The sequence below is a fragment of the Theobroma cacao genome, chromosome 5, assembly GCF_053813885.1.
Source record: "Theobroma cacao isolate CCN51 chromosome 5, ASM5381388v1, whole genome shotgun sequence".
NCBI lineage: Eukaryota > Viridiplantae > Streptophyta > Magnoliopsida > Malvales > Malvaceae > Theobroma > Theobroma cacao.
Window position 1 is genome coordinate 38,264,123 of NC_142643.1, and position 12,675 is coordinate 38,276,797.

The 12,675-nt window shown below is 31.1% G+C and overlaps 2 protein-coding genes across 3 annotated transcripts; one reads left to right on the top strand and one right to left on the bottom strand.

The window, feature by feature from the left end:
* Window positions 1-807: 807 nt before the first annotated feature.
* Window positions 808-1,600, top strand: LOC148762853 (uncharacterized). Its single transcript, XM_088806875.1, has 3 exons — window positions 808-962; window positions 1,082-1,344; window positions 1,450-1,600. Exons 1-3 carry the CDS (start codon window positions 906-908, stop codon window positions 1,499-1,501), a joined length of 372 nt encoding a protein of 123 aa, XP_088663001.1. The 5' UTR covers window positions 808-905; the 3' UTR covers window positions 1,502-1,600.
* Window positions 1,601-10,919: 9,319 nt separating this feature from the next.
* Window positions 10,920-12,145, bottom strand: LOC148762854 (uncharacterized). 2 transcript variants are annotated; one of them, XM_018121918.2, is made up of 3 exons: window positions 11,953-12,145; window positions 11,576-11,856; window positions 10,920-11,160 (listed from the first exon to the last, which is right to left on the bottom strand). In XM_018121918.2, exons 1-3 carry the CDS (start codon window positions 12,094-12,096, stop codon window positions 11,097-11,099), a joined length of 489 nt encoding a protein of 162 aa, XP_017977407.1. In that variant the 5' UTR covers window positions 12,097-12,145; the 3' UTR covers window positions 10,920-11,096. The 2 variants fall into 2 exon arrangements, with proteins under 2 accessions (XP_017977407.1, XP_007029273.2); XM_007029211.3 differs by having other exon boundaries at window positions 11,576-11,853; window positions 11,953-12,144.
* Between the last annotated feature and the right edge of the window lie 530 nt (window positions 12,146-12,675).

The following is a 12,675-nucleotide window of genomic DNA, read 5'->3' on the forward strand; positions in this document are numbered from 1 at the left end:
TTAAAAGATTATTGTACGGTTAAAAACTTTTTGTTTTGATCTCTCAAGTCTTAAGGGTATTGTCACTTTCATATCCAAAATTCATTGAAAAAAAACTTCTAATTAAATGCCTAAACATTGCTTTATGGTTTTTTTAATAAAGAGTATAAAAAAATTAAAAATTTCTATTCAAATTCTACCATACGTTTACCATTTTTTTACATCATAATTTAATTGGAAATATGTATTTTGTCATTAATACTATTTGAAAAAAAATACCAAAAAAGATGTCATACAATTGGGAGGATTTTGACAAGGACTAAAATAAGTAAATTATTCAAGACAACCTAAATTTTTAACTATTTTCTTCATTTATTTTTATTCTCCATTTAAAATTTTTTTGTTATCTTAAAACCATAGTTTTATCCTCGTGTGACAAAGGACAAACCTTTGAATCAAAAAAAAAAAAAAAAAGACATCAATTTGAATCCTAATCATAAAATTACGGATTTAAATAAAAATTTTTTGAACTTGGATGACCAAAGTGAGCATACTCCTAAGTTAAGGGACCAATAGGATAGTATGGTATTGAAGGGTAATCGTGCGATTGTCGTACGTTAAAGATATCAACGTGCATGGGACGTAATAGATTCTAGAGAACTTGAAGAATCTTTGACTCTTCTAGAATGGTTTGGTCGATGTTCTAGACGAAGTTTCGGTTGATTCGACAGTTAATGACCAGGTTCAATGCATTTATTATCTCCAATTCTCCCTCTTTTATCTGGAACTTTCGGATTTAGTTTATTTGATTTTCCAGGGTTCTTCTTTCATGACCTATCTATAAGTAGACTTGCTTGTTCTTTCGCGGAAGTTTCAGTTGCAGTACACTACGGAATATATTCTTGGAAAAATAGAACGATTATTCAATGGCGAAAAGGAAAGCAAGTGAAGTGAAAGTTCCGAGGAATTCAATGAAGCTTGAGGTAGCTAGTAGATTCTTCGAGTTTCCATTTCTTAATTAGTACTTTTTTCTATGCTAATGATCCTATCTGTTTTAGTGTTTTCTTCACGAAATTTTCTTTGTTTGCTTCCCTGGAAAAAGGAATTGGAGGACTTTGTGAAGCAGATGGAAGAGGAAACGGTAAAGATGCGAGCTAAGAAAATTCGGATGAGAAAATTGGAGAAGAAATCAAAAGTAGAGCTAAAAAGGATAGAGAAAAAATGTAATCAATTGAGAAAAGTGAAAAGGCAATTGGTTGAGGAAAGTGCTTGGGCCCAGGTTTGCAGTGATATCATGCTCGGTATTGTCAGTGCTGAAGGTGAAGGTGATGCAATTACGGTTGATCTCCTCACTCGGTCTCTCCGGTTGGTTTTCTTCAAACATTTTTAGTCTGATGATTCCCTCTGCGAATTTGTAGTATCCATTGGACTATAATTTTATTTCCCTTTTGTGGACAATTTAATTTGCAGTGAACTTATGATGCCACGGCAGAACCAAGAAAATCAACCCCCCATTGATTGAAGATGGATCATTTAGGCTGGTATATGATTCATCGAAAGTTGATTGTACAAGAAAATCAAAGAAAGACAAGTTTATCAAATGGTTTGATAAACTGTATGTTTGCTGAAATAAATAGAAAAAAATTAAATTTTTTTTATAATTTTAGATCTTTATTATTAGTAAAGATAAATCGATCCAAGTACCGACCATCGGAGTAAAAAAAGATTACTTGGTAATGACAATGATTGATTGCGATAATTCCACATTGTTCAATGGAAAAATCTATCTTCAATGAGTGATGACCATCGACGTCAAATGTCTATATCATAATCAAATTTATTTTGATTTGAAATTTTTGATTTTATTTTTTATAAAATTATAAAAAATTAATGCATTTATTAATTATATAAAATATTAATTAAATAAGATAATTAATAAAAAAATTTAATACTTCCATTCTTCATCTGACACCATTTTACTTTATGTCTGTCCATCCCTGATATTGCATACGGATAACAGTACGACCTTGTTGACTACACCATGCCATTACCCTTTCCAAGTGTCATAAGTAAAAGGATTGAGTGAATGGTAAGTCGCACAAAGCAGGTGATTGTGATAAAGAAAGAAAAGAAAAAGGAGAGCGACGTGTTAGACGAGGACTGTGACGTGTGATAAGCGCAATAGACATATCAATTGCTTTTCGAAAAGTGGGTTGGGTTGGGACAATTTTCCATGAGACCAAAACTCGTTCGACTCGACCAACTTCTTGTGACGTATCACACGAAAACCTCGCGAATCTTTCGATTGCGCTTTTGTCAAGGCCACTTTAGTTAGAATCTAAATTTCTTGTTCTTTGGTACCGATTTCTTAGTCTGAACGCGCACAAACCAAATATTTTAAAACTTTCTATTATTTACAGCACGCCATTATGAGTGTTGTCAAAAGGTTTTGTCAAAGGTTGCCTTTCACATCAAAATTTCCAGTCAGAAGCATAGATATATGTTTCTATTTTACTTTTCAATTTTTTATTTATGTTTTTTTTAAGAAGTTTGAAAATCATTTTTTTATAAAAAAATTAACCTTTAATTTATTTGTATTCTGTATTTCCTACTATAAAAATTTCATCACATTTTACTTTTTTTATTAAAATTTTGTTGAAGATCAATTATAAAAAAATATTTTAATATAAAATATATTAAAATAAAAAAATTCCTAATTGCTATTTGAAATTATATAAAGATCTAATTTAATTTAGTCTACCTAAAAATTATTATTGAAACATATACGTGTTTGATTTTAACAACATATTATTATTTTTTAAAGTATTATTTTACGAAATGAGAATAAATATAAAACAGTTACGTCACGTAGAGAGTAAAAAAGTAATTTAAAACAAGTAGTAAAGTTCATAAGTTATTTTAATCTTTATTCTAAAGAGTTTAACTTGGTAATTAAGATATAAAAGTAGTTAAAAAATCTTTCTTTTAACATTTCCTTTAAATGCAAGTGCTTTACCTTTTCCCTCTTTCTAAAAAAAAAACACTTGACACATTGTTAAGTGTCTTTAGCTCCACTGTATCAATAAACCAAAACATCTTCCCACTGTCCAATACACACATACATAGTTGGCTAACATGTTCTCCCCATGATGAATGTGTTATTACATGATACACATATTTTTCCTAAATGTGGTTCCTAGTGATAACCAATAAAAATTTTTTATCCAATAGCTCTTAAGAAACTGTTTTTACTTGGGATGTGTGTGTGTGTGAGAGAGAGTTTTTAAAATTTAAGAGACATCCGAATTTCACCAAATTCCTTCTCTAACATATTTTTTTCTTAAAGCTTTTTCTAAATACTCTTTCTACGCTCCACTTAATTCTTTCCTATCTTATTCTCCACCATGCGTACCACCACAATTTTTCTACCTTTTTCCTAATGTGTATCTCTTACCTCTTGCCACAAAGGGCTCAACACTTCAAGGATTGTTCTAATCTTCCTCCATGTTGCCTCTAGTGCATCTCACTTTCCTTTTTACAATACTTCATCTCTCCTTATTAGAAGAACCATTTACAAAACACATAGTACATTACATGTCCACATGATAAAATGTCGAGTTATGCAATAAACATTTAAGCGTTGACCTGGCAACTTTCATATATATAAGTTAAGACTCACATTTGTGAATGGGGCATATTTCGACTACATAATAATCGAGAAATCGAGTTATACATTCTTACACTAGAATACAAGGTGCAAACTATCGGTCTAGATCATCAATTCCAAGGAAGCAACGAGTATATATATATATAATTGTTATTGCTCATGGTCAGTCACTTTTATCCTGACTGTGCTATTGACAATATTTATTTTTCTCAACAAAATTTTACTATTTCAAAGAAAAAGAAACAGAAGTTGTGTTTGGTGCCATATTAAGTGATTGTTAAGGTAATTGTTTTGAAATATAACATTGGTTTATATAGAAAAATGCATATTAAAATCTTGATAATATAACATTGTAGCATTTAGTTTACAAGCACTTTACTAGGAATATGTTGCTAATTTCTAGAATTATCTTTGTGTATGAAAAATATAACTTTAACACAATTGCATGCTTTTTAATGTAATTTTAATATAAGAACTTTGCTAGAGACTTATAAATAAATTGAAACTTCTGAGAGAAACAAGATTCAGACGAAGTGTTGAGAGATATTGTAATCTTAGATTTTTTATTAATTGAATTTTCCTAATAAAATTTTACCAATCAGCTTTTGGACTTAGTTTAGTTATTATTTAGTTTTAGTTTTACTTTTAATTAATCACTTTAATTTGGTTGTTTGAATAAGATTATGTTGTATTAATTTTACTACTTAGTAATAGTTGGTAAAATTCTCTATGAGATTCGACACTTTACTTACTATTATATTACTTGTTACGGCTTGTGCACTTGCGTGATGAAATCAACAACGATGGATAAAAATCATATTTCACATAAAGAATTTTTTGTTCATATAAGTTATAAACTTCACCAACATCCTGTTACTGATATTGTATTCTTTTTAGGCTTGGTAGCTCAAAAAACACCAATCTCGATACATTACATTCGAATGAGATTAGTCCCAACAAAACTTCCTATTATGAAACTTTGTGAAATATGTGAGGAATTATCAGATATATGGTGATATCTCATAAGGTTTCTATCCCACATTGCCTAGGTACAAAAGATGTTAGTGCTTTATATAAACAAACTTATCATGAACTTGTTGTAAGTAAGAAAACAAAGTGAGCTCACGTGCACACGAGATGGGATCAAGCCTTAAGAAAATGCGAATTTTCCCTTTCCACACACAAGTGATATTTTTGTACCTTAACACACCTCAGTTCTCACTAGTTTCCTCACTACCAAAAAACAGTCTATTTTCAACGAAATTTTTTGTTAAAAATAGGTTGATTTCCATTGAAAATACCTTGTTTTGACGGATTTCCAACAAAAAAATCCATTGGAAATTCAGTCGCTAAAATCCTCGTCGGTAATACTTTCCATTGGAAATCCGTTGGAAAAATATGATTTCTGTTGGCTACCCCATTGGAATTCCGTGGAAAATTTCATTGGAAACTATTGTGAAAAGAATTCCGTTGGAAAAAAATTTCGTCTGAAATAATTTTATAAGAAATGAATTTCTCACGGAATTTTCCTTAGGAATTTTTTTTTCGACAGAGAATTCCGTTGGAAATTTTCAACAGAATATTCCGTCGGTGATGTATTTCTAATGGAAATTCTTTTACTAATTTTTAATTGCATATCTTTTTAGTAATGTTTTTCCAACAAAAATGATTAATTTTGATTTTGATAATAAATTATTAATTCCCATTCACATTTGACTTTCAGAATATATAAAGGAAACACACATTAAAAACCGAGATTCAAAGTGAAATTCATACAATTAAAAATTAGCCTAAACACATAATATCTAAAACAGTTAAACACATATGAATATAAACCTAAATGTGTTATTAAACAGCTATATTAAAAAGTATCCAAGTGTAGTAGTAAAAAATAGACATCATATCATAAAATGTTGTGTTCTTGCTTGTTAAGATTTTAGCTTGAAGGTCCCACATTTCTTTGTTTTGAGAGCGCATTAGTCATGATCATGGTTTTCATACGTGTCATAAATTCACTCATGCTTTCCGCCATTACATTCTTAATTTTTTAACGTATTTTCCCACGTATTTCCTCACGTATCTTACCCAACTTTTTTGAAAGATTTTTCACTTTTTCTTCCAATGCAATTGCAGGACTGGTAACGTTTAAGTTGATAGGGCGACAAGCAAACTCAGATGTTGCTACATTGCTGTGTGTTTCAGTAAGTAAAGTTGTAGCGGGCAACCGAGTACCAAACCCATACACGTGAGTGTATTTAGTCTCCATCCTTCCAATTGCTTCAGTCTAAGCATGCGGATCGAATTCTGGTTGAGAAGATAAATCCTCACTATACTTATGCGATAGTATAAAATTATACATTTCTTACATAAAAAATTAAATAATAATATTATTCAACTAGATCGTCAACTTTCAAGTGAAGGTTAATCAATTTTGTACGTACACTTGTAGACTTGGACTTGTTATTTATAAAATCACTATGACCCCCTAAACACTTATGAGTGCAATTGAACACTTTCAAAAAGCTAACATCTCATTTTATTTCAGTTGCCTGCATTTATTTACAACTATATATACTCAATCATAATCAATATATATATATATATAAATAACATGTAAGGAAAAACCAAAGTCAAACTACTAAACATGCAATTTAATTTAATTTGAAAGAAAACCATACATATAAATGCGAAGTTAGATTAATTCATATCATCCTTTTTGCATGAACCACAAATAGAACCGAACCACCAATGTGTTTTGGAATGCTTCCTTTTTTTGGTGTTAAACGATTTTACCTTGCTTTTCTTGATTTGTTTTGCCATTCTTCTGTACCCCATATTGTATCGATGAGGGCATCCCAGATTTTATTTGTGATCCATTCCTTTGACATGTCTTTGCAATCTCTAATGTTGTTTGTTTTGGTTTCTATCATTACTTTATTCTTTTCTGCTGAAAGCATATCTCTTAACTAATCGGAACAAATTTTATCCCATATTCATCGAACCAAAACATCTTGATTTACAGACCAAACACATTTTTTCTACAGTAACATAATAGCGTAATTAAAACAATTGATACGAATTAACTGAAAATAAAAAGTTATAATTTAATTGAATAAAAAATATAGTACCTGAAATTTTTTAAACATTAACTCCTTTATATCATTAGGAACTTTCCTCCATGTCGACCATGGACCATGGAACTAATTTTTGATGATCCTTATTATTGTAGCTATGACCCCTCGCTTGAAAAAAGTAATGATAGAATATAAAAAAAAATTTTTATAGATTAAAATTTATAACAAATATAATAATTTTATTATAATATAAGATAACATATCTCTTTTCAATAATAGTTATACGCAATCTGTCTTATGAATCTACAAGAATTTGTAATCCTACACAAAAAAAGATAATGACAATGATTGATTGCGATAATTCCACATTGTTCAATGGAGAAACCTGTCTTCAATGAGTGCTGACCATCGACGTCAAATGTCTATATCATAACCAAATTTAGTTTGATTTGAAATTTTTTATTTTATTTTTTATAAAATTATAAAAAATTAATGAATTTATTAATTATATAAAATATTAATTAAATAAGATAATTAATAAAAAATTTTAATACTTCCATTATTCATCTGACACCATTTTACTTTATGTCTGTCCATCCCTGATGTTGCATACGGATAACAGTACGACCTTGTTGACTATAGCATACCCTTTACCTTTCCAAGTGTATTAAGCAAAAGGATTGAGTGAGTGGTAAGTCGCACAATGCAGGTGATTGTGATGAAGAAAGAAAAGAAAAAGCAAAGCGACGTGTTAGACAAGGACTGTGACGTGTGATGGGCGCAAATAGACAAATTAATTGCTTTACGAAAAGTGCGTTGGGTTGGGACAATTTTCCACGAGACCAAGGCTCGTTCGACTCGACCAACTTCTTGTGACATAGCACACGAAAACCGCGCGAATCTTACGATTGCACTTTTGTCAAGGCCACTTTAATTAGAAACTAAATTTCTTGTCCTTTTTTGTCGTTCTGCGTGTTTGTTTTGTCCATTTGTACCGATTTCTTGGACTGTACGAACACAACCCAAAGATTTTAAAACTTTCTATTATTTACAGCACGCCATTATGAATGTTGTCAAAAGGCATTGTCAAAGGTTGCCTATGACATAAAAATTTCCAGTCAGAAGCACAGATATACGCTTCTATTTTTCTTTTCAATTTTTTATTTATGTTTTTTTTTAAGAAGTTTGAAAATCATTTTTTATAAAAAAATTAACCTTTAATTTATTTGTATTCTGTATTTCCTACTATAAAAATTTCATCACATTTTACTTTTTTTTACTAAAAATTTGTTGAAGATCAATTATAGAAAAATATGTTAATATAAAATATATTAAAATAAAAAAATTTCTAATTGCTTTTGAAATTATATAAAGATCTAATTTAATTTAGTCTACCAAAAAATTATTATTGAAACATGTAAATGTTTGATTTTAACTAACATATTATATTTTTTAAAGTATTATTTTACACAATGAGAATAAATATAAAACAATTACGTCATGTAGAGAGTTAGAAAAGTAACTGAAAACAAGTAGTAAAGTTCATAAGTTATTTTAATTTTTATTTTAAAAAATTTAACGTAATGGTTAAGATATGAAAGTACTTAAAGAGTCTTTCTTTTAATATTTCCTTTAAATGTAAGTCCTTTAACTTTTCCTTTTTTCTCAAAAAAAAAAAAAAACACTTGACAGGTTGTTAAGTGTCTTTAAGCTCCACTATGTCAATAAACCAAAACATCTTCCCACTATCCAATACACACACACTCGTAGTTGGCTAACATGTTATCCCCATGATGAATGTGTTATTACATGATACACATATATTTCCTAAATGTTGTTTCCAATTATAACCAATAAAAACTTCTTATCCAATAGCTCTTAAGAAACTGTTTGTCCCTGAGGTGTGCTTGTGTGTGTGTGCATATATATATATATATATATATATATATATATATATGTATGTGTGTGTGCGTGTGTGTGAATTTTAAAAATTTAAGAGACATGAGAATTTCACCAAATTCCCTTCTCTAACATATTCTCTTCTTAAAGCTTTTTCTAAATACTCTCTTTTTGCTCCACTTAATTCTTTACTATCTTATTCTTCACCATGCTCACCACCACAATTTTTCTACATTTTTCCTAATGTGTATCTCTTACCTCTCGCCATAAAGGGCTCCAACACTTCAAAGATTGCTCTAATCTTCTTCCATGTTGCCTCTAGTGCATCTCACATTGCTTGTTGCAATGCTTCATCTCTCCTTATTAGAAGAACCATTTACAAAACACATAGAACACTTACATGTCCACATGATAAAATGTCGAGTTATGCAATAAGCATCTAAGCTTTGACTTGGCAACTTTCGTATATATAAGTTAAGACTCACATTTGTGAATGGGGCATATTTCGACTACATAATAATCGAGATATCAGGTTATACGTTCTTACACTAGAATAGAAGGTGCAAACTATTGGTCTAGATCATCAATTCCAAGGAAGCAACGAGTATATATATATATATATATATATATATATAATTGTTATTGCTCATGGTCAGTCACTTTTATCCTAGTTGTGCTCTTGACAATATTTGTTTTTCTCAACAAAATTTAAGGTATTTCAAAGAAAAAGAAATAGAGGTTGTGTTTGGTGCCATATTAAGTGATTGTTAAGGTAATTGTTTAGAAATATAACATTGGTATATATAGAAAAATGCATAGTAAAATCTTGATAATATGACATTGTAGTATTTAGTTTACAAGCACTTTACTAGGAATATATTGTTAATTTCTAAAATTATCTTTGTGTATGAAAAATATAACTTTAATACAATTATATGATTTTTAATGTAATTTTAATATAAGAACTTCGACATAGACTTATAAATAAATTGAGATTTTAGGTTAGCAGTTTAATCCATTGAAGTAACTTCATAGAGAGAAACAAGATTCAAACGAAGTGTTGAGAGATATTGTAATCATAGACATTTTATTAATTGAATTGTCCTAGTAAAGTTTTGCCAATTATCTTTTGGATTTAGTTTTGTTATTATTTAGTTTTGGTTTTACTTTTAATTTATCACTTTAATTTGATTTTTTGAATAAAATTAGGTTGCATTAATTTTAGTACTTAGCAATAGTTAATATAATTCTTTATGAGATTCAACACTCTATTTACTATTATATTACTTGTTACAACTTGTGCACTTACGTGATAAAATCGACAACAATAGATAAAAATCATATTTCATATAACCTTGATTGACCTTTAACCTTGGGTTCTCATTGCTTCCTCTTCTTTGCTTTCTTCTTCTCGACTTAATGGATTCCTTCTTCTTTATTTTTTGTTGTTCTTGTATCCTTGATTATTTGTACAAACTAATTAAAAAGAGCTTGTTGAATCTTGAGAGATAATTGTTTTAATCTTTTTACACTTAATTTTATATTTTGAAGAAGCGAAAATTATCCTTAAAAACAATATATCATGTTTTAAACTAGTTTAAATTGTCATCTACTTCGAGGTTTAACCAACAAAATATACAGAGAAAAGTAAATACGAAAAGGAGTGAGGAAAAAGATATTGTATTCACAAATATACAATATTTATACAAGAAAAGTCCCTAAAATAACCTCAACCCATAATAGTTGGTAAGGGTGCCCTTTTATACGCCAAGGGAACCTCTTACAAAGCCCTCCCCCACTCCTAACAGCTAGGAAGAGCCTCTGCAACATTTTCAGACTTCTAGCCCGTAGAAGACTGTCTCTACCCGTTGGAATAGTGAGCTAACCATTGGAGCAGCGCTTGGCACGCTGCTTGTTTGCTGTGGCGCTTAGCTGGTGCGCAGGCGCGCTGAGCGCCCAGTGTGCACAATCTCCAGCCCTCCTGATCAGCTCGATAGCCCCCTTTTAGCCTATACCTGCTCAGCTGGTTGCCTTGATCTCCCGTCCTTGGTGCTCCCAAGGCATCCCTCCTCTGGGCTGAATGCTGATGTCGCGGTGACATATGTACTTCCCTTATAATTTCTGAAGCACTAGAATCTGTCTTTTCTCGCTGTACAGGAGCACTTGGATCTGTTTGTGCAACCGCTTGTGCTTTCCTCCAATAGTGATGCACGATAAAAATGGCAACGAATCAGTTATCGTTTGCCCAAGAGCAAACGTTCCCATCGCTTGAGCATGTCGAAAATAAGTAAAAATCTCTATAACTCTACTGAATAAGAGATATATTAAAACTGATTTTTTTTACATCGGTTTCTAGGATTTGGTCAATCCACCTTACAGAGGAAGCAAAACCTTGCAAAGCCAAATAAGATAAAACTCATAAAAGAGGCACACACAACTTAGAACTACTGATATTCGACAACGTTGCCATCAATTTGTCACTTGCCCTTTGCCCCATCACTTTGCTGCAAACTTTGGTTCTTCTGCTGAGCTATCAGTTCACTGGAACCAAAAAGGAAACAGGGAAGAAAGATTTAAGTTATATATTTCAAGAAAATGAATAAAGCTTTTAAGAACAAGCTAGGGAACACTTTTTTTTTTTATCAATAGAACGAGGGATTTGGTATTTGAGAGTTTAAACTTTCAATAAATCATGCTGAGTTAGAGCGTCCCCTGTTTCGGGAGAATCACTTTCTGATCCCCTGTTTGTCTCTGTTAGTTTTAACTATACCAGCCTGAAGGTGAAGGTGAAGGTTCTGTCTTAATTTAACATTAGATTTTTCCGACCTAGTTAAAATTTCAGAGTAGCAATCTTTCCTTAGTTAATTAGAAAAGCCTAGCCGTGTTGGTTTCAACGTAGAAATGACTAGTCATCAGAAAATGACCGTTTATTATGGTGAGGGGCTGAGAGACCAACCGGAGAGAAGTAGTCAATTGGGCGGCCTTGGTGAAGTCATTGTTCTGTCGTGCCTTAAGGATTTGAAACATGAGGGTGAGGCGGAGCCTGGTACAAATACTCTGCTGCGTAATGAGCTCAGTCTCGTCGCGTAGTTTTTCGCATTCAGATAAAACGTCATCAAATTTCTTTTTAACTTGCCTTTGCCCTTCTCTGATGCTATTCTGTTCTTCCCTAATTTCTTTCATCTCCCTCTTCAACTGAGCTACGGTTGCGTTTATTTTGACCGTCTTTCTTCTCTGCTGACCCAAAAGCAACAAAACCATGTTAAGAGCCCTATAGGAACAAACCCAAAGAAAAAAACAATGAACAATAACAACGCTCAAAAATATACCCACCCGAGTGTTCATTGGTGGCGGTTTAGAAAGCCTTTGGGAGATTAATAGGCGGCGCTTGACCCCCTTGAGTGCAATCGCCGCCTTTCTTCCTCTTAGCTTTCTTTCTTTCGGACAACAACGAGTTTGACTGCTGCAAACGAACATGGTAAGCTCTAAATTAAAAGGAGGGAAGGCTTGTTGTGATTTAAATTGGATGCAAATCTATATATAGATATATATATATATATATAGTTACAAACGACGCGTCCTTTTCAACTTTAATTACTTGAAAGTTTCGTGGCAAATGGATTTTTCTAATCATGCGGTGCCAAACGTGGCCCATTCGGTGGCTCCAACGTCTACCCTCTTATCTCGTTCAGTCGCGCGATTTTGTCTGCGCACGTTTGATACGTTATGTCATTGTCATGGGATGGGATGCCTTGGAAATATCAAGTTTTGTAATATTAACTAAAAGTAATATTTAATCAATAATTATAGAATGATAAAGTTTTGTCCAAAATTTTAAAGTGAAATACTCAAATAAGTATTTGAATCATATCAAAAAAGTTAATTAAATTTTTATTTTTTTATTATGTTTAAATAAATTATTAATTTTTATTTTATATTAAATAAGTTTTTCTTGCTAATGATACAATTAACAATTTTATACCACATTACACATTGCAACATACTATGTTGACGTGTCATTTTGTTTTATATAATACAAATTTATATTAATTTTCA

Excerpts from the sequence above, each read along its gene's own strand:
- LOC148762854 (XM_018121918.2), bottom strand. The coding sequence starts at position 12,096 with ATGTTCGTTTGCAGCAGTCAAACTCGTTGTTGTCCGAAAGAAAGAAAG. Across the intron at positions 11,857-11,952 it reads CGCCACCAATGAACACTCGG|CAGAGAAGAAAGACGGTCAA; the intron begins GTGGGTATATTT and ends CTTTTGGGTCAG. Across the intron at positions 11,161-11,575 it reads CAATTGACTACTTCTCTCCG|TGAACTGATAGCTCAGCAGA; the intron begins GTTGGTCTCTCA and ends TTTTGGTTCCAG.
- LOC148762853 (XM_088806875.1), top strand. The coding sequence starts at position 906 with ATGGCGAAAAGGAAAGCAAGTGAAGTGAAAGTTCCGAGGAATTCAATG. Across the intron at positions 963-1,081 it reads GGAATTCAATGAAGCTTGAG|GAATTGGAGGACTTTGTGAA; the intron begins GTAGCTAGTAGA and ends CCCTGGAAAAAG. Across the intron at positions 1,345-1,449 it reads CTCCTCACTCGGTCTCTCCG|TGAACTTATGATGCCACGGC; the intron begins GTTGGTTTTCTT and ends TTTAATTTGCAG.